We start from the raw sequence: 26,848 nt of genomic DNA, 5'->3' as shown, positions 1-26,848 counted from the left end.
CCAGTTCCTGCGGCAGAGGCAGCGGCGAGCCTACCAGATCTTCGAGGAGACCAAGCAAGGGCACCTGGAGAGGGAGTGCGTGGAGGAGCGCTGCAGCAAGGAGGAGGCCCGGGAGGTGTTTGAGAACGACCCCGAGACGGTAAGGACGCCGAGCCGCCGCGGAGATTTCGGTGGGGTGTCCGGCTCTGCCCTCCCGCCCTCCCTCCATCCATCTGCGGCTGGGTGCCAGCTGCCTGCACAGCTGGGGCAGCCGCTGGGAGGAGGAGGAACCAGAACCGTGAGGTGAATGACTGGAAGCCCAGACGGCGTAACTAGCACCCAGCCTGCGCAAGGGCTGTCTCTGGGCTCTCCAGCCCTGAGACAGGTATTTCTAACACCTCAGAGAGGATGGGCTGGGTGAGCGGCCCAGCCTGGCGCCTGCCAGCATGACTGCTGCCTCCGGAGAGCTGCGAAAATCCATGAAGCCAGACCAGTGCGCCATAATGCTATGGCTTCTCTGCCTGGACACCCTACTGTCCCTCTTCCCCTCACCCTCCCACCCTAGCTGTATTTAAAACCCCCTTACTGTTGTGGCATATGTCAGAATAGGGGGTTCTTGGAAGAAGTGCGTCATAAGGATGCTTTATCCTTTTGGGCCATATTCGGCTGGGTTAGTATTTTGGATTCGGTAGGTTCAGGACCTGTCACTACGGCAGCAGGAGAGCGCGTGTATGGGAACGTGGTACTGCTGTGCTTGTAACAGCGCACGGGGATTCACACCGTTCCAGCCTGCACACCGCGTGTGCAGCTGACTTTTCCAGTCTTCTCAAGGCTGACTTTCGCTCCAGTCATCATCTTCTCCCTTTGGACAGCATGTGGATGCAGTTGTGTTGCTTTACTAAGCTTAGCTTACCCTTCTCATCACTTTACACCTCCCCTCGACGCCGTTTTGGATAGGCTGTTCTCGTTGCAGAGATTATCTGGCATTGATTTAGCAGCAGGTAGTGGATTTTCTCAGTGTTCGAACTGAAGCTTGGTATCACACAGCGTGTTCCTGTTAATGGTAATGTTAATGCTCTAGGGAGAAGATAGGGAAGAGAGAGTGTGAGCATGTGTGTGCACGCGTACATACAGAACAGCACCACGGGCAAGGGAGGGACTCATGTGAGGAGATGTTTTATGTTTCAGTCAGACAAGTCTTGACATGTGTGCTTCATTAGCAGGCTCAGCGCCGGTCGTACAGCACGGTAGCTTGTTGTCACAAGGCCGCAGTAAGTATGGCAAAAACATTGCGATGATGGCTTTTCTTTTTGACAATCTTTAATTTAGAGGTTAATATGGAGCGCTTGCCCAGGCAGTGTTTAACGGTACAGCTCTTAGGTGTACGTGTAGTCACCTCTGCATGCAGCGGTGTTTGCTTCTGTTCTGTAAAACTGAGCTAATAGAGCATATGGGTAACTGTAATGTGGTGAGAGTGGCCGGCACAGCTATTGCCATATTCATGTTGAATAACATGACTTTAAGCAGAGTATAAATATTCACTATATAGCAGCGAATGCAGGAAAAATAGCCCAAATGGGGTTTTCTAGCATTCTGGAAAAAAGGTGATCTGAGGTCACCGGTTTGGCTGACTGGCTTCTGGCCAAGAAAGAAGCCAAAGGCGGCGCATTGATGGGTCAGTTTAGAGTTTGGTAGACTGTGCCAATGTGTCAGGAGTTTTTCACAATATTTGGTACGTACTTTGTGTATTGAAAAAAAGACATAGTCCTCCTACTGTAATGAAAATAGTGAAATAATTTTGGTTTGGAATCTTTTCATGTGTAATACTAATTCTATAAGATCCAGTCATGCCATTTAAGTGTGTTTTGCAGGACAATGCAAACCTTCTGTCATTGCAACTGCTTTTGATTTTTTTTGGTGCGTTTCCTTTGCTACTGCTGCTAGGTCTCTCTCTAGTTCTGAAAATGCCTGAAAAAAAACCACTGAGACTAGATTAGCTTCTAGTGTCTGTGCCCCCTTGCTTATTTTACATCTGCTTCTACACCAAAGCACTGTATTTGATAATACTTCTAGGTCTGCAGTGACATAAGACCCTACCTTTTCTGAGACACAAAACTCCCAAGAGCTGTGAACTTGCTTGTTAGGTGCAGTACCTCCTGCTCCTTGCTGTTACTTTGCTTCGATTTGACCGGGAAGCGAGTGTGCCTGTCAGGGGGATTTATGGCTCCCCCTATCCGTTTTGCAGTCGGTGGGTGGCACGAAGGCAGCAGCCGCTGTTCAGTAGCAGTTTTCTAATGTGTGGTGGCAGAGGTCACACATGTGGGCTGTTCCTGCTCCATGCATTGGAAGCCTTCGGTGCTTTGTAAGGTGCTGGTGGCTACTCCTCTGGCAGTATCTGTGGATTTGATGGGCAGAGCGTTTTCCTCATCTGCATTTTCATCTGACTTGATCTTTTCACATCTCCTTAATACGCACCTGAGGTAATGGAAGTGTTTCTTAAACCCTAGGAAGTTATCGTGCTGTCGTTTCACTGATACTGCCTCGTGTGTCCTGCCCTGGTGACTGGCAGAAGGAGAAAGCTAACTGAGGCAGACTTGACTCAGGAAAGATGAAAATTGTTGATAGACGATGCCTATTAGTCTGAGGAGTTACAGTAACTACAGTCACCCTTCAGCATTACTGTCAGGCTGCAGCTGGTCCATGCTGGTCAAGCAAGGACTTTTTATTGACTGGGGAAATGTATAGATTACTGTTGACAGCTCATGTTCCCTTGCAGTTTAGGCAGGCTGAGGTTTTTCTCTCTGCCTGCGGAACCTGGTCACAGGGATTAACTACTTAGGTCGTAGCAGAAAGAAACAGCCACAGCACCTCCTGCCCTGTGCTGAGCCCTTGTAGGAGGCAAACCGTGAGGAATGCATCGGCGTGCTGCTGACTTGGGCATTCAGGTCTGCCCCCATCTCCTGGGTTTCCTGCTTTCAAGCACTGGATGAGCACGAGTGTAGGCATTTGGCTGTTTACTGTCCCATGGGAGCAATGGTCTCACAGCTTGAACAACTCAAGGTTAGTCTGAGGTTAGTTAGTAGCTTCTCTGTTAGACCTCAAGAAAGGCCTGCGATGTGAGCACAAAAACATTGTCCCTCTTCCCTGCCCGGCCCCATCAAACAAGCTAATGAAAAGCATGAGCCTTCCTAACAAACCTTGCCATTCTTAATTCTCCTATGGTTGTGCGAAGAGAATGTCAAGCCCTAATTTCAAGACCTATGACTTAAAGCTGTGATACGAAATTACATTAACTGGTTCAATCAGACAGCTCCAGAAGTTCAGGTAAGATGAAGCAAGGCTGTAGTGTAGCTTACATGATGCTTCCCAGGTGAAAACATAGCTTGATCTGGCCAATTATAACATCTAGCCAAGAGTAAGATTTTTTTTTTTTACCTACAGAAGCAATGGAAGGCAGGGGAAAACGGTGCTCTGGTACAGATAAAGACATTTTATTCCTATATACTGGTCTATACCCTTTTCCTTCCCCCCCCCAGCCTGTGCCTTCCATTGCTTCAGTGATCAGCTTTCCACAGCAACATCTGCAAGCCGTCAGCAGAGGATACGCATTCTCTGAAACCTGAATGCAGGTGTTGCCACATGTGTGATTACTTACATCAACTGCTAAGAATAGTGTATTAGGCAGGGCTAAATAGCCATTCATTTGCAGGCCAGCGCAGCTTTTGTCTTTCATGTTACGGAAAATACAAATATCAGCTCGCCCAGACTGGAGGAAGGAAGATCAATTGAAACATTTTTAGATTGTATTTTTTTCTTTTAGGAGGCAGAACAAAACTCAGTCTGTGCTATTTGTATGACTATACATGGTAAAAACAAGTGTGAGCCTAGGTTAATGAGTCTTGCAGCCTACATTCTTCATGAAGCTGATTAGAACATCCTTAGATATTATTGCAGAATCCTGGGATGGTGCCTGTTTTATAATTTCCTTTATGCTAGAGGTACCAAACAGAAAAATGAAAAGATAATACGGTGGGAAAAAAATAAGGATGGAAAACATGTTCATGGGAGGTACGAGGACTGTTTCTAAATGTGATCTATGAAATAGATATGCGAGGTGTGATAGATGGGATAAGTTGCAAAATATCTTGGATATAGAGATAAGAGTGTTATCTTATTTAAAATGTTGATGAGGCCTTATAAAAAGCAGTACTGCAGAAATATTTGACCTTGGTATGCAGTCAAGGTATTACAGCTTGTTAACCGACTGATAAACTGCTCTGGAATTTGGTTGACCTGTTCTAAAAATGTGATCATCCAAGCATGTGAAACAAAGGGCAGAAGGGAGTGTAGTTGCTGGTGTTCTTGGAAACATTGGATTTCACTGAAGAATAAATACAGCAAAAATGCATCCTTGTGCAAGGAGTGTCTCTGTTTTGAAAGGCTCAGCACAGGGAAGGTGTTTGATGGCAGCTTCTTATCATTTGGTACCACAGTTTTATCAGCACAGCATCTGTTGCTGCACATCTTGCTGCTGTTACTGTTGAAGAACTACTGGTTGTTCTGCAGGTCACCACTGAAATCGCCGTGCTGAATGCTTTGAAAGGTGGTAGGCCCACCAGAAATGCTGATGTAGGTCAGTCTGGCCACCTCTGTTTACTGTGTATGGATTTGTCCCTCAACAGAGTGCCATGGAAAGCCAACTAGTTTTCATAGGCGTGCAGAATGAACATCAGCTTCACGGGCATGCACATGAAAAGGTCTCTTGCTTTTTGAGAGACTTGCATCCAAACTCCTATTAAAATCTATGGCTTCTCAAATACACAAAACGCTGGCAGAGAATCACAGGGTAACTTGGGCTGAGAAGGAGTCAGGAGGTCTCTCATTGACTCATAGCAAGGGCAGCAGGGACGCCAGGCCAGGCTTTTCAGGGCTTTTTGCAGTCATGTCTTGAAAATTACTGATCCTAACAAAACATCCAGCAATGTCAGCATTCTTTCTGCTAGGCTGGGTTTATCAAGAAGCTGAAATGCAGATGAAGCAATATATAGGGTGTGATAATGGCCAGTTTGGTCATGTTTCATAGTGCTACTGGCTCATTGGTTTTATTTCTTTATTTCTTCCATTACGTGACATGGTCACAATAACAAAGATGAGCTGCATCCATGGACTAGAATCATCCAGACTTTACCCTGATCTTTTAGGAGGGGTGCTTGGCAGACAATATATAGGTCTCATTTCTAAGAATAGCAAGGTAGATAGACATTTGTAGATACTAATCAGAAAAGTATGAAGGCATTTAAGGGGAGGAGTTACTGGGAGAATTAAGCGGTATAAAATTTCTTTGAGTAATTTAGTGAATGTTGTGTTGTCTAGACGTTAAAAGTACTCATATCATCTTTAAATACAGATGCCATCATCCCTGTATAGAATATTCCTTTGTAGATCCAGGAAAAAATATAGATTTACTTGCAGTGAAAGTTCTCAATATACCGATTTGTTATGGCATTTTGGCAGTGTGGAGCAAGGGCTAGATTTATAGCTGGCATAAATTTCTGTACCTCCTCTTGTTGGTGCAGAATTCATCTGAGAGAGGGAAAGGGTTACTGGAGAACTTCATGCTGGTGATTTAACCTGCTTGGACTCAGTATATTGAAGAATTGGATTCCCAGGCACAGTGGTACCTGCTTAATAGATTTCAGGACAGGAAATACAAGGAGATTTAGACTTTTGTCCAGGAATGGCTTGAAGGAGAGGAGAAGGAAGTAGAAAAGTTTGAGTGCCACCTTATCGCTCTCTACAACTACCCAAAAGGTGGGTGTTGGTTTCTTCTCCCAAGTAACAAGCCATAGGACGAGGGGAAATGGCCTCAAGTTGTGCCAGGGCAGGTTTAGATTGGATATTAGGAAAAATTTCTTCTCCAAAAGGGTTGTCAAACATTGGAATGGGCTGCCCAGGGAAGTGGTTGAGTCCCCATTCCTGGAGGTATTTAAGAGACAGGTAGAAGTGGCGCGTAGAGACATGGTGTAGTGGTGGACTTGGCAGTGTTAGGTTAACTGTTGGACTTGATGATCTTAAAGGTCTTTTCCAACCTAAATGATTCTATAATTCTATGATGTTATAATATATGCCACAGTGGCATCTCAGGTCTATGCTGGGATGAGATCTGGGTAAGCACCAGTTGTTCTCCCTTCCCTTTCTTCCTTCTCCTAGTTTCTTATGAAGGAAACACAGGATGGGAGAGCATTGTACCAAAATCCAGTGGGTCTAACTGATCTGGGAGGCAAACAGGTTGGGGCTGTGGAGCAGGAGGCATGTATCTGCTTGGCAGTACAGAGACAGCATTTGTTTGTGGTGGTGGAGTTCAGTAGCAGGAGGGTGACAAAAATACTCCTGCCTGCCTTAGAAGGCAGGTCATACGTTTATTAGCTAAATGATGCTTTATCAAAAGTTACTGAGAATGGTACTGAGAGTTTGCTGTTGGTGGAAGCAGACACAGCTCCATCAACTCTGCTGGACTCGTGCCTACCTGATCTTCATCTCTTTGCTCTCATGTGAGTTTAGCCCAGGAGTTCAGAATAGACCTGGAAATACTGAAGCACCACATCTCAAAAGTACTATATGCTAAACCTCCTGTGCAGCAGGAGGGAAGGAACAAGAGAAAACAAAACTGGCAAATATTACACCAAGGGGCTGTTTGAAGATAGGATGGGAAAAGATGTTAAGAATGGTAAATTGAAGCAGGGGGATTATAAAGGTTTGGGTCAAGATGCAAAATAGTGGAAAAAGCAGATAAAGTTGGGGTAAGTCAGTTTTTAAGAGGAATACAATAGGTTTTAATAACTATGTGAGAGGGGAAAAAGCCAATTAAAAAAATAAGAAAATAGTTTTGTGGCTATGGGCTTACTAATTTTATTTTTAAACTAAAAAAAAAAAAAAAAGAGAAGCAGCCTACTGGGAATTAATACAGTTTGTTAGTACAGCTGCATGAGAATCAGGTAAGAGAAACATCGAATCTGTATAAATTGGCAGCTGTGGTTCATGCGCACTCCAAACTCTAAGTGAACTTAATTACGAGCAATGACTTTCCAATAGGTATGAAGATCAAGGGTGGAACCAGCATCAGAGATTTAGAAGAAACTGAGAAGGAACAGAGCAGGGAGGTTTACTTCGCCACCACTCACACTGTAATCTTTTTAGACTTTGGTTTCACATTTGGGAGCTCAGCTGATCTAGGTGGTGGAAGCAGCCCCCTCGCCTATTCTGTTTACCCTGCCTGCACAGCAATTTGTGCAGCTGCAGGGATGGATTTAAGGAACTGATTAAAGGAAAGTAGTCTGGAGAGAAAAATGATCATTTTGCAGCTGGATGGGTTCCCCGGTCCAGTTCCCCACGCAGCTTCACAAAGGATTGCACCAACACATTGCAAATGGCAGCGTAGGTTTAGGTTTAGGATGGGAAAGCCAGGTGCAAGGGGAGAAGCAGAAAGGGTCATCACAGCTCGTGCTGTCAAAGAAGGGAATGAATAACCAAGCCTTGCAGAATCTGATGGAAGTTTTTCAGCAGGTCTCCCTTCCATATCTGTGCCTTCATTCCTGCCTTGTTCTGAGCTGCTGTTCTAGAGGCTTTCCACACATGCACGTGCCTGCGGGGAAGTTTCCTTATTCATTGCTGTGGGTTTTCTTTCTGTTCCTTGGAGCATCCGCAGTGGGACCCAGAGGAAGAGCAAAGCTGGAAAGTAAGGAGGATACCCAGGAAGGAGGGGAAGTGCTGGTGTTATCTTCACTCTGCATACCTGCCAGGGCTGATGGGTGAATGAATGAAGAGGTAAAAGGAGAATGGGTCATGCTTGCACCGTACAAGACCGTGTGCATCTGGAGGGCTACCCCGTTTCGCTGACTCCTGGAACAGGGAGCCCTAGTTCAATTCCAGAAAATATTTAGGACAGGAACAGAAAAGCAGAAGTTACTTAGTTATTAAAATAATGAACAGGGAAATATGAGATCAGATTCTGTCATGAGGGCCTAGTGTTGCGTCAGATGTCACTTCCCTATTCCTCGCTCGTCTGTCCCCTCTGAGGCCAAATCCAGCGATGCCTGAACATGGCTGCCACTGTGAGTTGCGACCTCTGCAGGTACACAAAATCCCAAGAAACAATGTCATTAGATTACAGGAAGGAGAAAAATATAGTATTTCTTCACTTCAGTGGGTAAAATGTTACAGAGCCTGTAAGAGAGATCACAAACATTTCAATCATGTTGGATGGGATATATAATCTGTTCTATTTTAAATACGGCTTAAATAATTGCAGAGTAATGACACAATATGGGATGTTGAAGGGAGGCAGCCTTTTCTTTATGTTTTGTTCCTATGTGTTTTATTGGATCCTCGTTTGCTTAATTTGACTTAAGTTTCTAAGCGAGCATTAGTTTAATCACACATACAGATATTATAACTAATGCAACAAGTAAGGATTCAGATAAGCAACACCAAGTGAAGATCTGTTATCAAATTGGGATCCTCTTTTCAAATTGCACATTCATACAGCTGGAAGGAAAGTAGCCTTTCAATCCCGAAGCAGCGGAGGGAACTTCAAGGCATTCGTGGTTGGATTGCATTAAGAATAACTTAAAAGCACAATGCAACCGGCTCATTGGAATCGCTCTATAAATTATTTTTGTTGGAATATTTGGCCCCTGGCACCAGTTGCATCCGTTTCACACCATTACTGTCCCATCAAACCCTGCCTCAGGCCACATACAGAAATCATGTCTCTGTGCCCCCTACATCTTCACAAATGTAATGTATCTGTGTTTTGCTTGGCTGTGACACACAGGAACTTTTTTTTTCCCTCTTCTTTTCTTTCCTTTCATTACTTTTTTTCCTGTAACTGTGCATTCTAATCATTGGTGGGTTTTTCCTCATTGCAGAGCTACATCTCTTGCTGAAGCGACACCTCAGTATGCTGTTGGGAAATAGTCCTGCCTCTCTGAAGAGGGTGAGGGAAGCTATGACAATAGATGGGTTTTGGTTCCAGTCTCCAGGATTCTGCAGAGGTGCCTAGTCTCTGTGAACAAGGTGATGCTGGAGAGGGTGGTCTTGAATGCTTCTTGTTGGGAAAGATGAACACCTCAGTGGAAGGGGCAGTCATAGTCTTCGTGCAGCAGAATAGCTGAACAGTGAAATGGATACTCTGCAAACGGAGACAAAATCTAAAAGCTACCCTAAACAACAGTAACTCTGGTGGTAGGAGATGAGACTTTGAGGCTGCTTTTGGATTGTAACATGACCTGATTGCTTCTCTAAAGCCTCACTTGCCAAATTGTGGAGAGAAGTTCTCTTTGCTCCTTGCATGGAGAATGTGTATTGCCCCAAAGCAACATAGGAAGCAAAGTAACCTGAGTGTAAGGTTCTTTGCAAAGAGGAGGAAAGCTTGTGCAAGCAGCGTGGCATTGATTTGAGTGTAAATCTGCATCTATAGGTTCTATATATTTAAAATTCTAAATTGTAGGACTGTTTCATTACATTGTGCAGGAGGAAGGCCTAATCATTCAGCATGAGATTTGCTATGCATCAAAAGCCTAGGGCTGAGTTTAAAAAAATGCAGAGTGCTCTTGAGTGTTAATGAGATTTGCATTTTTGGGTTATACAGTTAAACAACTGCTGGTATAAAAGCACACCCAAGTCAAATGCTAAACTATAGCCAATCATGGTCAGTAGTGGCCATTTCTTTCCAAGGATAACGCATGCCTGTAGTGTGGAAATGTGAAGTACATTCATAAACAAGGAGGCCAGGCCATGCCCGAGACAAACATTCAGTCCTGAAGGAAAGAGGCAAAGGGAGAGTCATTATATGGAAATGAGAAAAGGGCATAATGGGGGAGTTGCCACTGTTTCTGAGAGGTAACTAGGTAACTAAGAAAGTGCTTGTTAGAAATTACCATTGCTAATACAAATCTGGGAGATACTTGCAGTCACAGAATCACAGAATCACAGGGTGGTTAAGGTTGGCAGGCACCTCTGGAGGTCATCTGGTCCAACTTCTCTGCTCAGGCAGGGTCACCAATACCCAGTTGCCCAGGAACATGAACAGTCCTCCTACAGACGTCTTTTATCTGCTACCACTACAGCTTGGAGATGATTTTGATTAGGTTCAGTGCTGATCAAGTTTACCTGACCTAGTACTCAAGCAAAACAAACAGAAGCAGCTGGCAGGCCCTTTTGGCTGAGGTTCCTGGTGTTGCCAATTACTTTAAGCAACAGCGAGAACATTTTCCTGGTGTAGACGGGGTCATTGTTATGTTTTCAGAAGGGCTATTTTTATACAGTGAGTCATGTTAACGCCTGTTCTGATTTGGTGTTCTTCAGTCTTCTCTAAAATTGCAGCAGGACTAACACATACCCAGTATAATTTCACTGACTTTGGGATTTTAACACTAAGGGAGAGTTTGGCCGTAGAGTTGAAAATAGGTGGTGACCCCAGTCATGCCATAGGTTTCCTTTGGCAGGGAAGCTGATGTAGGTACTCATGTCCCTCCAACTCCACAGCCCTGCTATGAATTCTGACCTTCATGTTGCTGTCCTCAGTTGTTTCAATGCAGGGTACTGGGGGGGGGGGGGGGGGGGGGGGCGCATGCATTAACTTTTGGAAGAAAAAACAAATATAAAACCAAACAAACTGGAATTTTGGGAGGGGGTTTGTTTGGGTTGAGTTTTTTGAGGACACTTTTAAATGTATGTTCTTTTTTCATTTTAGACACCCACAGTGTCATAGCAGCTGTGTTATAAGGGTAGGAATAAGCTCTGGATGTAGGTGGGAGAGGAACTTCTTAATGCCATGAAAAAGTGTTTGGTGTCACTCCAACTTGGAAAAAGTCATGCACTCTTAGGTCTTGCACTACTCTTGTGGAAACCAATAATTGTGTTTAATCCATCAAAAGACTTGCTTCTACACATGTTTGTGTGGAAGGGGTAAGGGCTGTAGAACATAAATCTTCTCTGTTAAAGCACAGCTCTGTCTCCTGGACAGAGAGAAAAAGGTCTCTTGGACCGAGCGGCAATAAGCAAGCCAGAACCTGCCTGGAGGGACTGGCCTCCTGACGTGCTTTCCACTTCACTGAAAGGGTGGAGACTTGTAGATGTGAGGCACTTCCCAGTCTCTCCTATTTCTCTCTCTTCACTTGAGATCTCTGTTGACCTGTACTTCTGGTGGCACATGATGCGTGGTGTGTAACTTGTACGACGTGCTGGGTTGCAGGCTGTGGGTGTCCTGGTGCCGGGCCCTTGACTACTGAAGCTTCTGGCGTCCTGGTTGTACCGGTTGCTATGTGGGAACCAGAGAGACAGAAAGTGTGTTGGGTTACAAGAAGCAGGGGTGGAAGTACACGAAGGTTTTCTTGGTAGGACCAGACACAGAGGTTGGAATTGTTGAAACCCAGGTTCGTGAAGGTTGGTCTCTTGTGGAGGTTGGTGCTTCTGCAAGGTATTGGCTTTCTCTTGCGTGCATGGGGACATTACTACTGGACAGCTTGATTAGCAAGCTTGGTGAGGTCAGTGTCTGTACAGCAGCCTATCCAGAGGATGCTTATGTCCAATATGTATTTGTTTATAGCTTTTTCTTTAAAAAAGCCCATTGCTCCTGCTTTTATTTTCAGCAGTAATTAGGAAAGCAAATCCATAGGGGAAGTGCTGGCAACATTTAAATGTTAATTTCTTTTACCAGAGTCCAGGCTGAACTTTTAACACTTACTATAATTCTGTGGTGACTTTTGCTACCACAGTGGTCACAGTTAAATAACCCCCATGCTTTTTGATCCCGAATCAGTGAATACTTGGTGGCTTTCTGGATGGTGAGATGTTTAGTGAGCCTGAAATTTAAGGCGACCATCTGGGAAGTCAGCAAAGTAGTAACAGAGAATCTTTGCTAACTCCTTGTTAGGAAGCCTCAAAGTATTTCTCTTGGCATTTTTGCTGGATCCTGAAAATCCAGTTGAAGACTTCTGGTGGAGGCCAGATGAGTCTCAGGCTTTTAACAGGGACCTGACCCTGTATAGGGGTTTCATCTTCCCTGACATCTGTGGGTCATTAAGACTTAGTACAGCGCAGAAGACTGAAAAGGCATTGTGGAGTTGAGCACTCCCACTAGAGATAATTCATGTCTGGCTGTCTTTCTGTGCAGGTTAGGCTCAACTTGAAGTTTTAAGTAGGAAAACTTCTCATCTGTGTTTTTGGAAAAGGGACTGCTACTCTCAGCTTAAGCAAGTTCCTCTTCTCAAGGTGGAAGACCATTTGTCCTACATTCTTGATTAAACTTTTGGCTGAATGGACATACGTTGTCACTGTATTTCCAGAAGCCTGTTGTAAGGAAAATTGATTATGGAAAAAAAAGTTAATCATACAAAAATAAGTAATGTTAGGACCTGCAATCAAGTTGCTTTATTTTAGAATGGTTTTATCAGCTGATCCTGTAGGCCTGGAGAAGTGCTACTGATCAGCAAGCAGTTTTGTGTAACATAAGCAAATGAGGAAGATATAGGTAAAGAAGGGTTACATTTCTATTAATAGCCTCCTGTTTAAATCACTTACCTCTGTTACGTACCTCGTGAAATGAAGCTTGTGGTGGTACAGTGTCTTGGAGTCTCACTCTTCTGACGTTCAACTGGCATTGAATCAATATACAGTCAGTTTCCATTTGGAAGGTTATTTGTGCAATGAAAATAACTAGTTGCCTTAATCTCGCATTCAAAAGTGAGCTCCTCACGCAGTTTGTTAACTTGAAGAGATATTACAAAGCTCAACCCCAAAAGATGGCAAGCCTATTACCCTCATGTCAGAACTGAAAGTTAGAATAAGTGTAAGCTACTTCTTCTACTTCTTTATTGATGCTCTCATGATTTAGGCTGAATGTTTACATGGTGCATTTCAGTAACTGGAGCATATTTGCCAGAAGCGATTGATTTCTCTGGTGAATGACAGCAATGCAAAACCTTTAGTTTACATGACCTTGTCAGCCAATTGATTGCAGGTCAAACTGAATCACGGTGTGTGCCTGTCTTTGTTGTATGTACATGCCTGTATATATGCACGAACTTATCCAAACATCTGCATTAAGAGGAGAAAATACAATATTTTCTAATAGTTTCTAACTTTGCACATGGTATAGACCAAATTAATTTTGTAGAATACAGGATATTTACTGTCCCTATCTCACTGCAGATACAGCGTTATATGACAATTCCTCATGTTGTATGAAAGAGAATTATACTATGCATATGCTTTCATAATTGGCTGAGAAATGGTTTATTTTAACAAAAAAGTTAAGCACTGATACAATCTGCAAGTTTTCCCTCATTGCATGCCCCAATTACAATTTTAACAGCACTCAGACTAGTGACATATACATTATGAAATCCAGCATGAAGTGAGGTTGGAAAGAAATTATTTTTCCTGGCCACGAATTTTTGTATTTTTTTTAAGAATGTGGTTTAATGATCAGTTTAGGCTAATCTCCCACTCTTCCAAGCAGCACAGCTGCGTTTTCCTGTTGTGTCTTGGTGTTGGTGCAAGCAGTTATGTGACTGGCAAGGTCTCACCAGACTGAATTTTTTCTAACATGCAAGGTTAGATCCACATCACATCAGCAAACTGCTGCTCTCACCATACAGCTACATTTTGTTGACATAAGGTAGGGAACAATAACACATGGCCATGTACCACCAGAGGAGTGGGAGTGCCTTTTGCAGTCCAGTTTTAGGCCAATGAAGGTCAAATTTGCCCTCCCTCGCAAACTGGCAACATTCCCTTCTTTGAGTGGACAGCCTCCACGATGTGATGGAGTTGGCAATATGGCAATGGGTGCTGTTTGTGCCAGGGGAAGTTTAGATGATTGGACATTAGGAAAAATTTCTTTACCAAAAGGGTTGTCAAGCATTGGAACAGGCTGCCCAGGGAAGTGGTCAAGTCCCCATCCCTGGAGGTATTTAAAAGCCAGGCAGACGAGGTGCTTATGGACATGGTTTAGTGGTGGGATGGCAGGGTTAGGTTAATGGTTGGACTCGATGATCTTAAAGGTTTTTTCCAACCTAAACGATTCTATGATTCTATGTTAGAGGTGTAGGATGCTTGTTGTTCTAAGATTAAAAGGTACCCTGTTATTTTATTGGCTATGGTGTTAGGGTGCTGGCCCCTGTTCTGCATCAGCAAAGGGCCTCTGAGGATGCACGGAGTGACTAAAAGCTTCTGTGCTTTCCCTCTGGGGTTTTGTCCCTAGATTCCTCTTCCTTCCCCTACTTCATGCCACCTACTTCATGCCACCATCAGCACCTTTACCTCTTGGATAGTGGGTAAGTGTCTTCATGCTCAGTCCCTGCTGCTTACCAGGTCAGCTGTTGTCAAAATGTACCTTGAGGCTGGAGCTAATGTTTCTTTCCTTTCCAAAAGACAGCATGCATGTATGACTGCTCCTTCTGGCTCTGGATAAAAAGAAATGAGGATGTTTGTGTTTGGACCTTGTTGAACAGCTGCCGTGCAAGACCACCAAACTAAGAGCAGCTCTTAAATAGTATGACAATCAAAGAAATATTATTCAATAAATCTTTGCTTTTTTTTTTTTTTTCCTCCCTCCTACAGGAATATTTTTACCTGAAGTACTTGGGTGAGTTGCAGCTTTTACTTTCACTGTGTGGCAGTGCTGGTATGTGGTACCTAAGACTGGGGCTTGTCACAGCTGAAGTCTCTGCTAAGGAAAGTGATGGAAATCTGATTGCAGTAAATGTGCATTTCTAACTTTTAAGATACACTGTGCATTCCTTACACAATTTTGGTTTTTTACTTTTGTGTAGATTTAAACACAGAGATCCTTTCTGTGTTTTCTGCATGTTAAAATGTTGGTGTTGCATTTATAGCTGTAGCTTGCAGCATTAGTAAATAATTTGAAGTCTTCTACCTTTTCCCCTTCTTATTTAACTTAGCTATTAACTAATTTCCTTATTAAAAAAATAAAAGCACCTTTATTGATTGATCCACTAGCTCATTCTATTGACTGTGTCGTAGTCCTGGCATGATATCGCTTTCTATGTGTGTTTCATATGTAGTACTTAAGATCATGAATGCCAACAGTTTTAGAAAATTCCACGTGCTTTTTAGATTTTTTTAAAAGAGATTTAGTAGGACAAATTTGAGCAGCTACTAACATGCTTTTAAACTCATAGTAGCATCTGGTAAAGTGCTCATCCTCTTCAGATGGCTTGTAACTCTACTGTACATCACAGCTAAAAAATTTTGATGAAATTAAGAATTTTAAGGCATCTGGGAGATTATAATATTGCATAGATTTTTGCATCCACCCACCAGATCCTTGCTTAATGAATCAGCAGGCCAGGTATGATTTTACATGCTTTGAACTTCTGCCATGCCATCATTATAATAATTTCATTTTCTGTTTTTCAGGTTGTATTCAGAAATATGGATGTGTTCATAGTAAGCATTTTTGTTTTGTATATTGTAGTTAAATGTTCTCTCGTGTTACCTGAAGGATTGGAACCAGTTCAGCCATCTCCATTTTTTATAGTATTTTAGTACTGGCCTTCCCATTCTCCAGGCTTGAGATTCTGTATCATTTGTCCTGTCTGAGCAAGGAAACAAGACCTTTTCCCTTTTATAGCCTATTGACATTTCGCTGTCATCTTTCAGTATTTTGGTATTTTATGATGCAAGATGTTTCTTTCCCACCACTTTCCCAAGGTCTGAATAATCTGAGAAGCAAGAGGGACAAGGAATAGGATTTACCAGAAGGTTGTACACTATGCTTGGCCTTCCATTTTCTTTGTTCTTTAATGCTAACTTTGGCTTGCCCCTGTTAAGGAACCTTAAAGAAGCTTACAGTCAAATCTAGGCTTGTGTCGGACTTCTTTACATTAAGATCAGTTTCACACATCGTGTGACTGTGCTTTAAATATTGCAGCCTTTAAAAATTCAGATCAATTTGGAAGTCAACCCAATATCTGTGTAGAAGGTTCATCATTATCACTAGAGATCAGAATTTAATGAACTCTTTTAATACCTTTCCAGTTCCCTCTTGAAGCTTAGCAGTGCTAAAGGTATAAAGCTGCATAAATATTCTAAATATGTTCTGGGAGCAGATCACTTCAAATGGGGAGAAAAATCATGTGTGTGTGTATATTTATTTTCATTTCTACCACTGTGATTCAGTCTCTTACCGTGATCAAGTTTGATTAGTCATGCGTTCATACCAGTGCTACCATAGCAGGATCGGGATTTAGCTGAGCTTTCACGTTCATAAATTGAATTACAGCAATTTCAGCACTCTTTTTTGAAGAGTGAATTCCAAAGTTAAGAAGTAGTATGTCAAGACCTGCCCTGATATAATGCAGCAGTATCACCTAGGGATGTTAGAGCCCTCTGAACTGGGAATTCTGGGACCTGTGGTGCCTGTGTCACCTGTGGTACACCAGCGAGTTCAAAGTGGGAGATGAGGCTGAACGCTTCCCTTTGCTCATGTGTGTGGCACGGCAAAGAGTCACAAATTGGTGCTGAAAATGGGGGTATCAGCTGGGAACACTTGTTGCAAACAGCTAATAGTGTTGCAGAAATGCAAGTCTAAAGGATAGTGATGAGAAAATCTGAAAAAAATAAAAGCTGAATAATTGTTTTTAGGGACTTTTGCCCATTGCAGATGCAGTGGTTTGGAAATAAAATTATAATATTTTCCCCCACTAATACATTTTAAATGACTGAGTTTTGGCTAGCTGTTGTCAATTCACAGGAGAAGTAATGGAGATGGAGCCTGAAACGAGCTTGGAAGAACGACAGGCTTGCTGCTTGGCCAGTTCCAGTGTGCCTCTTAATTTTTCACAGGTGCTGCCAAAAGGCCGCGTAGCTCTGTTGGGGTTGTGCCTGCAGAACACATTTAGATTTTGTTTCTTAACAGTCTTTCTCCTTTCAAAACAAGGTAGCGGAAGGCTCTTTTAATCTGGCATACAAAGACATCGCACAACCCAAGGACTGGAGGGTGATTAACTAGACGAGTTCGTACTGGAAGTAAGGTACAAATTTTGACTGTGACAGTGATTAGACAGCTTAGGGGGCATGTGAATATTCTCAGTTTTATCAGATCTTTAGATCAGGGTTACAGGTAGGGTTTGGCTCTGGATTCAGAGAGGTAGATGCAGGTGTTTCCAGCACAGGTGCCTACATGAGCAGTATTCCCATCACCATGGAGAGTTAATCTGCAGTCGGTGGTTCGAGAGGGATTCCATTGACCAAACCGCCTCTGCTTTGGGGAGAGCTGAATCACTCCACGGACTCTGTTTATTGTACTGACTACATCTCCACAGACTGCAATGAGAATTTAAGATGATTGCTTTGCAGATAGATGCTTGCCTTACACATAGATACCTGTATTTTCGTCTGCAGATCTGCATCTTTTTCTAAAAGCGATCCTGTAGTTCAGCTGGGAATTAGGGATTTGGTTCTGCAAGAGTTTGGAAAACTCTACAGGATTTTTTGGAAATGAAGCTGCATGTGGCCTTAAAAAACACACAATGGGATTCTTGTTAGGTTGTGTGTGTCTGCTTTTTAATAGGGAGTGTCATAATCCTTGCAACCTAGCATTTTCCCAATGAAGTTTTAATTTGCACCATTTTGTGAATATCAAAAAATAAATTCACAGTACAGAGTAATGAACTGGAAGCAGCTTTGGTAAAGTCTTGTTTCCATACAGACTTCAAAAAAGGAACTGGTAGTTCTATTCTCTGCCTGCATTTATGAGCTATATATGTGCTATCAGACATTGCTCAAAGCACACAAAAAGGTCATGCTCTTTATTACTTTTATAAGCTTCACTAAAATCTGTCACGTAAATGAATGGAAAAAAAGCTCCATTTTCTCTTGCAATGGTTTAAATTTATGAAGTTGGCAGAATTACACAGCTGTGAAGCAACCAGGAGAGTACCAGACTGCGTCTGATGTTCTCAAGCTCTCATGATAAGAGGAGCAAATGATCAGCATGGTGTTGAAGGGATAGAAATGCCCATGGCTGTTCTTGCCATTTGCCATGGGTTGCGATAGGGTGGTATTGTGTTGGGCGGTGTTATTTCCATCTGGCTCCTCAAGGCACATCAGAATCCAGTTTGAGGGAAAGAATCAGAAGCTTGAGGGTACTCCAAATAAGTCACACATAACTGCGTTGACTTGTTTTGCTTATCAAGTGACTTTGAAAACACTGCCGTGTCTGGGAGGCTTGGTTTGTGCTGCTTCAAAAAACCAGACTTGGCTTACTATACCTAGACTGTTCTGTTTACTGTACACAAATTCTGGTCTGCCTAGGAAAAGAAACATGCTGATCCGAGCTGCTCTGGTTTGGTTCATCTCCGCCTTAACCTGGCCTCTCCTTCCGCTATTCCTCTACCTCCAGCAGTGTGTCAACTGGGCAGTGATTTATCGGGAGGTGTTCTGGAGGGGGGGCTGTGGCAGACAGCCCGTGTGACTGTGTTTTCTTTCCTGTGGCCTGGCCTCTACCTCAGCAGTGGCTTTGCCCCAGCTCTGCCCAGCTGGAGTGGTGAGGAAGAAAGATAATTCGGCCTTGTTTGCAGTGAGTGGATGGTTATTTGTGTAAGGCCCTTAGGACTGTGTACCGCTGCTTTTCCTGTAGAGTTTTCCCAGGCACTAGCTTCTGAGCATCAAGATGAAATACTGAAAATCGGCATTTCTTTGGCCAAGTCACCCTCTGTTCCTGGTCAGCCCTCTGTCCCTCTCTCCCCCTGCCCACGGTGGAACACCTTGCTGAGGCTCAGGATAAATGCTTATCTTTTCAATGGCATAGCCCTAACTGGAGGCTGAAGCTGTGCTGGTTACAGAGGAGAACCTGAAGTGAGAGAGTGGATGGAACCACTGTGTTCTGGCTGTGTTTTGGTGGTGGGGGATGAAATCACGACTTGAAATGCAAATTCTTTCAGTTGTGGAGATTTGTGATCCTTTATGACCTTTTATAGAGCTCCTTCCTTCACTTCATCTAATTTGTCCTGCTTGATTCAGCCCTATAAACTATATTTAATGATAGCCATTGCCAATCATCTGCTGATTTCTGGCATCTGTTAGTCCTCTCCAGAAGAATGGTGGAGTCTTCATTATAAACATATGCGTAGTGGACAGGTATGTTTGTCATAGTTGTTGAACTTGCACCGGACAGTCCTTATGTCCAAAGCTCAGTTAAATACCCTACAGAGAAAGGAGTGGTGAAAACCGTTGTATTGTACAATGTGGCAAATGTAAAGCAAATATGAAATTAGTACTCCATGGTAATCTGAATAAACTGCAACACTGTGTGCAGCTAACTTCAGTCTTCAGGTAATTCAGTGTGCAGTGCAGCCCAAGAATCTGACTATTTTTTTCTTGATGACTGTAACACAAATGCTATCCAACATCAGAGTATATTCTCTTGCCTTATTTTTATGCCTAACATAGCATCAATCTTAATGGCTGTCCAAAAGGCAAACTGAAAGTCCAGAAGGCAATAGGCACAACCTGAAACACAGGAGGTTCCGCCTGAACATCAGGAAATATTTTTTTCACTGTGAGGGTGACCCAGCACTGGCACAGGTTGCCCAGGGAGGCTGTGGAGTCTCCATCCTTGGAGATATTCAAAAGCTGTCTGGATATGGTCCTGGGCCACCAGCTCTTGGTGGCCCTGCTCAAGCTGGGGCGTTGGACCAGATGACCTCCAGAGGTGCCTGCCAACCTCAACCAGTCTGTGATCACTGAGACTTAAATCTAAGGCAGTCAGTGCAAACGAAAATGCTGTTCAGTGTTTTGTAAGACACCAAAGGGAGTCGCTTCTGCCCGCACTCACAGAAACGTTGAAGTTTTCTCAAAGCAGCCTGTCATGAATTTCAAGGGTCACACAGAGGAAGTTAAGAAGACAAATGCAGAAGCACTATAATCCTGACAGAAGTAGGAGTCAATCCAATTCTTAACTTCTCTCAATTTGAGAAGCCTGTTGGGGCTACAGACAGTTCCTCTCCCTCCATGCCTCCCTACCACCCCATATGCCCATCAATTCAGAAGTCATGTTTCAGAATACCCTGAAGAGTCTGAACTGGATGTTGATCTACCGAATATTGGTCTCTGCAGAACCAGTGTATGAAAAGGGGTCTTCGCTGCTGCTGCTTGCTTAACGTGCACCCACTGAGAGCTTCTTGCACTGCAAATCCAATATCACAGACCAAACTTGGTCTTCAGAGGGGCTGATTGAGTGCTCTAAATGCATGTCTGGTCCACTTTTTGTAAACTCTTCCTTTGTCTGGACTGAACTGGGTTTCTGCTGAGTAGTAAGGATGTGTTGCCGAGATTGTAGGACTGCAGATGGTATTGTTAATGGACAGCGGTGCTTCCTGTAAAGACTGCTAGCCACAGCAGCTGCCAACCATTCCTGTATCATTCACCAAAAGGACTGGGTCGAATCATGGCTTTGTAGCTTTGCCACCCCCACTCTGACATAGCTGGTCAGGCACAAGAAATTGCCAGATATGTTCATCAGAAGAGGAGCCTGGACATGATGCCTTCATGTGATAGGACTTCCCAGTGCTGGTGAGCACAGAGGACAGTGGGGCTGACCGCTTCACTGTGACAGTGTAGGTCAGTCCCGTTGTGAATATTCATTCCTTCAGGTTTGCTGTGGCTGTGGTCAGGTTCAAATGTTCTCTGTAGCAGGTGGCATCCATGGCAGACTGGCCTGTGACTAAGGTTCACCTAAGTGTAGAAGGTCTGTAGAAGTGTCCTGTCTCTCATGAACCCCACTGCTGGGAGGGGACGCGTAAACAGAAAGGCCCTCTGGCAGCCTACGGAATGTGCTTCTGTGCTGCTCCTTCTGGCTAAGGTTGTGGAAACGGTGAATACATTTATGTTTTTTGAAGATCACTGATCTAGAACGCCAGTGTAACAGGTTACTACTACCTGCTAACTACCAGTTCATTTTCTGTGGGGACAAGGGTAATCTCTGATCCTCCCTTTAGCTATCTCTGCAAACACTGTCCCTGAGTGTTTTGCAGATAGGTGGGTAGGTGAATTTGGACACGTGACTTCCAGTCATTGAGTAGTTACACGGTAGTTTCATATTTGTTCCCCCAGTCTGCCCCAAAGTATGGGGTCTACTCTTGCTACAATCCGATGGAGAATGTCCACTGCCAACTGTTGGAACTTGGCTTAAAAATCAGTGGCAGACTTCACTCTCTGTTGGCCCCATAGGAGCACTGTGCTGTCTGCATGCTGGATTAGTGGTTTGTGATTCTTACACTGTTAACACATTGGTATTTCTTTTTTATTCTCACTCTGCATGATAGAGAAGCCTAAGTTGGACAGCTCTGACAAGAATTTCAGATCATAGAATGTTTTGGGTTGGAAGGGACCTTTAGAGGTCATCTAGCCCAACCCCCAACTGAAACCAACCCACCATACAAACCTTTGCTAGCAACAAATCTACTGCCCTGGCGAGATCCTCAGTTTAACTACCAAAAGCAATTGAAAAGACTACCCATCCTTCCTGCAATGCTTCGTTGCTGCCTGCTTTCTGTTTTCTCCAAAGCTAGGAAGAGTAGAATTAACTTTCTTAAAAATTAGCTACTTTGAGCTGTTTCTTTCAGGACATGCCCTTCAGATATGGGGGTGGTAGCTCACTCCCTTTTGCAATGGAATGAATTCCACTACATGGGCTCTGCAAAACTGCTGGCACGGCTTGTTCCACATGTGAGCACTAAGAATTAGCTTCCCGTTTTGCCAGGTGTGAGTATTTCTGATAGTAATTCCCCATTTCTGTTTAAATCTCTTGACTTTTAATGAGAGTGAAACTCCTGGTTGTCAGTGACTTAATGTTTTGTTCTGTTTTGATTTGGCTTTTTTATTGCTTATACAAATCAGATTTGCCAAACCAGTGTTCTCCTGATCCTTGCCACAAAGAGGGGACTGTCAAATGTGAAGATCTCAAGGGGGACTTCTATTGTGAATGCAAACGTGGCTGGCAGGGAAAAACTTGTGAAAAAGGTAATTTGGCTTCGTTCTTTTATATATTTAACAAAGATGTAACCGCTCATGTTTTTACCCTTCTGTGAATCATATAACTCTTGTCATGTTAACATTTTTTATATGCCTTTAATGCCTTTTACATGCCTTCAACTTGGTCTTGGCAAGGTAATCTAAGAAGTTATGCTCCGACTTTCTTTCCCATCCCCTCTGAAAGGGGCAGCAGAAACAGTTGTAGTGGCTTTTCAAGCAGAGCTGCCTCAACCATTGCTGTTAACCCCGACATAACAGATGAGAGACTGAAGAGCCTGAGAATTTTCCCCATCTACCTTGCTAGCACCCTTGCAGGGGAAAACGGGGACTTTCAGCAAGCAGCTGGGGTCTGACTGTGATGATGCCCAAGCTGATGAAATTTGTCTGTTAAAGCTTCCTCGCTAGTAGGACCTTATTCCACATCCACTTACATCCCACTACGTATTTCTGTCAACTCCAAAGACACTATTCAGGCAGAAATTATTTGTGCAAGAAGTTCCAGGCCCTGAGAGGCCCTTCTGCATTCCTTTATGAAACATTGAAGCTGTCTTCCCTCCTCTTGTTTTCTGGTTTCTTTTGACTTTTTTTTTTTTTTTTTTTTTTTTTTTCCTGCCTGCAAGGTTTCCTGACAGGGCCACTGCTTTTCTCTTTGGCAATATTAAATAATTGCCAGATATCACATTCAGCTGGTCCAGAGTTGGATCGACCAAGACAGCAGGAGATCCAAAGCCTCTCCTGATGGATATATTGTGTGGAGATTATAGGGTCACTCACAAGCAGCTTATTCAAGCATTTGAGCCAGTTGTCTGATCAGTGTACAATCAGCTTTGAGGGCTCAGCCACTGGGCAGTCTGAAGCATACCCCCTTTTTTCTTATAAAATGCCACGGAGTGTGCTGTTCTACCCATCCTCTGGCTCCGAAGCCCCATAAACAAGCAGGACACAATGAGCAGGTAGGGCACAGCGAGGGTGAAATCCAGGCTCTGCTGAATTTTGTAGGCTTTGTGCTGCTGTCTTCAGTGGAGCACTGTCCCAGGGCTCGATAGCTGCAAACTTAAAACTTTTTTGTGTTCTCATGAGTTCTGTAGTAGTAAGAGTATACTGTTCTTGTTTTGTTTAAAGCTTTTGACCTGGACTTAGTGGTCAGAGTACAATTTTAAAAGTTAGTTATGATATAAAATATATTGGTTATAATTAGTTTGCTTCTACAAACACACTTCACCTCTGCAGTGACTAAAGATACTCTTCTGCATTCCCAGAGCTGTGAAGGAGATACTCAGTTACAGTTCCTTCTCTGTCTTTTTTTTTTTTTTTTTTTAAATAAACTGAAGCTAGTGTACTTGAAGTGTCTGAATGAAATCTTTCTGCTTTTTGCAATCACTGTGTTGCAGCTGTAATAGTGTTTCTTGTTTGGTCTTTCTCCTTCCCAGCGCCTATCCCACTCTCACCCTCCAGATTATTTCCAGAGGTGAAAAGCTGACTGTAACACTTTTCTTTTGATGCAGATATTGATGAATGCAGGGCACAGAACGGTGGGTGCAACCAGCTCTGTCTCAACAGCCTTGGCAGCTACCGTTGCTCATGCTACAGTGGTTACGCTCTTAAAGACGGCAAAAGGTGTGAAGGTAAGCTCTGCTGGGCCTCTCGGTTTGCTTCAGCGGGCGCTTAGTGGCTTGTGACTGTGTTTCAGAGGGCTGGGTTACTCCAAGCAGCCCCGGTCTTCTCCCTCGCTCCCTAGAGACTTTGCTGGTAGCTGCTGGTAGCTGAACCCTGCTGGGGTTGTCCTGGGCGCTCCAGCCAAGCACCATGTGCCCGGGCTTGTCTGTGGTCGCCCCGTCCCGCTCTCCGGTACCGTAACACAGGCGTGATTCACAGAGGATTTGTGGCCGGGGTTGCGCTGGATGGGTTTAGCTGATCAGTCCTGACACTGGGAGGAGGAAGGGCTGGCCAGGTGCGTTGTTGTGATTCTTTCCAGTCTCACAGTGTCGTAGCGAAGGAGCCGTTTGTTTTTCGTTCTGTGTGTTTCTTGTTTTAATTTATTTTTCTAAAGTTGGACGTGGGCAGCAGCCAATGAATTTGGGTAGATTCAGGTGGATAAGTTCACTGCAACTGAATATTAATAGCTGTAGAAAGTCCCCGGTGAAGGTTGGCAGCTGCTCTATGCCGTAGCTGAGAACAGAAAGCGAGGATCTGAAGTATCTGATTGAAACTGCAGAATGAATTTACATAACCAAAACTTAAGCAACTGAGATTTTAAAAGTGTTAAGAAACTGCATGCTGAGACAGAGACTCATTAATGATCACAGGTGGCTCTTGGAGTTACGTGTATCTCCTGAAAAAACAGGCAAGTCTGTGTATGTACCTCGTCCAGATGGATGGGACAACGTATTTCTAAACGGTTTGCATACCTGATTGAACAACATACGAATGCTACCAGCAAAAAGACAAAAAGAGCGGGGTTTTATTTCTGTGTTGCTTCCCCTGTTTAAAGCGGTGACTGTATAGGTTACACGGTATCCCTTTCCAAGGGGAGCAGCTGCTTAGAAGAGCCAGCTTCGCTTTTGAATTGTCTTCTGGGGCCAGCTGGCGTGGTCAGGTGGACGGTGGGTGGGCTGACGATTATGTTTGGTTTTGTATCTATGTATGTATATATATGTATGTATATATGGGGAGCCTATAGGAAAGATGGGGACAATCTTTTTAGCAGGGCCAGTTGTGACAGGACAAGGGGTAATGGTTTTAAACTAAACCAGGGTAGATTTAGACTGGATATAAAGAAGAAATTCTTTATGGTGAAACACTGGAAGGGGTTGCCCAGAGAGGTGGTGGAGGCTCCATCCCTGGAAATATTCAAGGCCAGGCTGGATGGGGCTCTGAGCAACCTGATCCAGTTGAAGATGTCCCTGCTCACTGCAGGGGGGTTGGGCTGGGTGACCTCTAAAGGTACCTTCTGACCCAAACCATGCTGTGATTCTGTGATATTTGTATAATATCCTAGTACTGTCTATCAGAGCACTACCAAGGCAGCAAATAAGTGTAGGCCAGTACACTGGAAGCGTAACATGTAGTTGTAGTTTTAACATGTACTAGAAAGCAAAAGTAAATATTAAACTCTCAGGATACTGCAAATGTTTTGTCAACACCAGGGTTTTGCTGGGTATTAGTTCACATGTTAGAAAAAACACTTGCTTGTTTTTATGGACCTCCAGTTCCAGTCCGTTGCCTGCCTTCGTGGTGAAACCCCACGACATCTCTCAGAGGTGACTTGTTCTTTGTGACAAATCGGGCTGCCTCAATTCCCCTTTACCACTGCAGATCAGCAGATTTAGATCTTAGTTTCACAAATGCATGAAAAATTGTTGTTTGCCTGTCTGAGGAAGGAGAAGAGAAATCTGTGACGCTCCACAGACTGCGTGTTCCTTCTTTGTTTTGGTAAAATTCATACTGCTGTTGCTCAGTTCCTGCTTGCTGCTTTTTAACCCGCAGTTTCAGCCCCTGAATGGAGTAGGGCTTTTTGCTTTTGTGGGAATTGTTTTGGCTTACAGTTTTTCTCCTGGTTCACTTTTGCACTTTTCCCAATAATGGTTAATGGCTTAAAGAAAGAAACAACAACTGGTTTTGAAAGCCTGAAGTCACTGCTTCCAGCTAGCTAACGCTCAAGGCAGATTCTTAAAGATACTGGTTTTTCAGTTACCAAAATAATAGGGGGATCTCTTGAGGTTGACCCCACACCAGTGCACAAACAGTGAAGTGATTATACTCATCTGAAGTCGTGTTGTTTAATTGCTTGTTTTGCAGACATAGATGAATGCACAGCATCAGCAGACATCTGTGGAGAAGCTCACTGTAAAAATTTAATAAGCTCCTACGAATGTGTTTGTGATGCAGGCTACAAGTACGATGACATGAGAAAGACTTGTCAGGGTAAGCTCATGAAATAACATCATGTTAGCATTTATTACATGATTTAAAAAAACAAAAAAAAAGAAATTTAATTTCAGGCTTCAGTAAAAGCTTGATTTTAATCTTTCACACACACTAGACTTCTGTTCCCTTTCCCTAGTTATGAGTTTGCAGTCGTCTTTGAGTTCATTGAGTTTGCAGTCATCTTTGATGGCTTGAATCAAGCCGTACGAACCACAGGACTGAGATTTCTTGAATTTATGACAAGATCTGGTGGAAGCTCAGAAGCATCTGTGCGTGTTGCTGTCTCTCTTTGTAGAACAAGAAAAGTTACAGAGCAGTAGCTGTTGTTCTTTCAAAACCTGTCTTGTGGTATTATTCTGAACTAGGAGCTTAATATGCATTGGAACCATGCACAGTTCTGCTGGCTACACTGCCTGCAAGCTTTCTCAACGGAGCAAGTTTTGAAAGTATTCCAAAACTAGCATTGTTCCCTGCCTTTTGTCTAAGCTAACATAATGACTTGAATCACAGGGCAGCCAGCCCTACCAGGCTCTAAGTGTTTATCTGTGCCTGAAGAGATCCCCGGGGGCCATCACAATTTGTTTTCCTGCATTTGTTTGTGAAGCGGATAAAAACAAGCCGAAGGGGGGGGAAAAAAAAAAATGAATGAGAAGCTCAGCTTTTACTTGTCTGTTGAGGATCCAGCTGCTGAGTAGCACTGAAGCAAGAAGTCCCTGAGCTGAATCTGGGCTGAAGGGGCAGGAGCCAGTTAGCCCAGGTGTAGCAGAAGGGGCCCGAAGGGGTAAAGTCTTGTCTAGAAGTTAAAGCTCGGGGCTCTGAACCTGCAGACAAGGAATTGAGCTCTGCTTCCAGCCTTCCCACTGACTTGCTGTGTATCTCT

At 43.6% G+C, this 26,848-nt stretch overlaps 1 protein-coding gene across 1 annotated transcript in view; it reads left to right on the top strand.

The window, feature by feature from the left end:
• GAS6 (growth arrest specific 6) overlaps positions 1–26,848 on the top strand; it is a 43,621-nt gene that overhangs the window by 1,052 nt on the left and 15,721 nt on the right. The window contains exons 2-8 of the mRNA XM_009638960.2: positions 5–139; positions 14,605–14,629; positions 15,424–15,480; positions 16,453–16,458; positions 21,907–22,029; positions 23,547–23,666; positions 25,840–25,965. Coding sequence (XP_009637255.1) covers positions 5–139; positions 14,605–14,629; positions 15,424–15,480; positions 16,453–16,458; positions 21,907–22,029; positions 23,547–23,666; positions 25,840–25,965 — 592 coding nt within the window. The remainder of the gene's footprint in view (positions 1–4; positions 140–14,604; positions 14,630–15,423; positions 15,481–16,452; positions 16,459–21,906; positions 22,030–23,546; positions 23,667–25,839; positions 25,966–26,848) is intronic.

The sequence above is a fragment of the Egretta garzetta genome, unplaced genomic scaffold (genome assembly GCF_000687185.1).
Source record: "Egretta garzetta isolate BGI_Z169 unplaced genomic scaffold, ASM68718v1 scaffold5, whole genome shotgun sequence".
In the NCBI taxonomy this organism is placed as follows: Eukaryota; Metazoa; Chordata; class Aves; order Pelecaniformes; family Ardeidae; genus Egretta; species Egretta garzetta.
The sequence above is the reverse complement of the archived record's forward strand: the minus strand, read 5'-3'. Positions and strand labels throughout refer to the sequence as shown.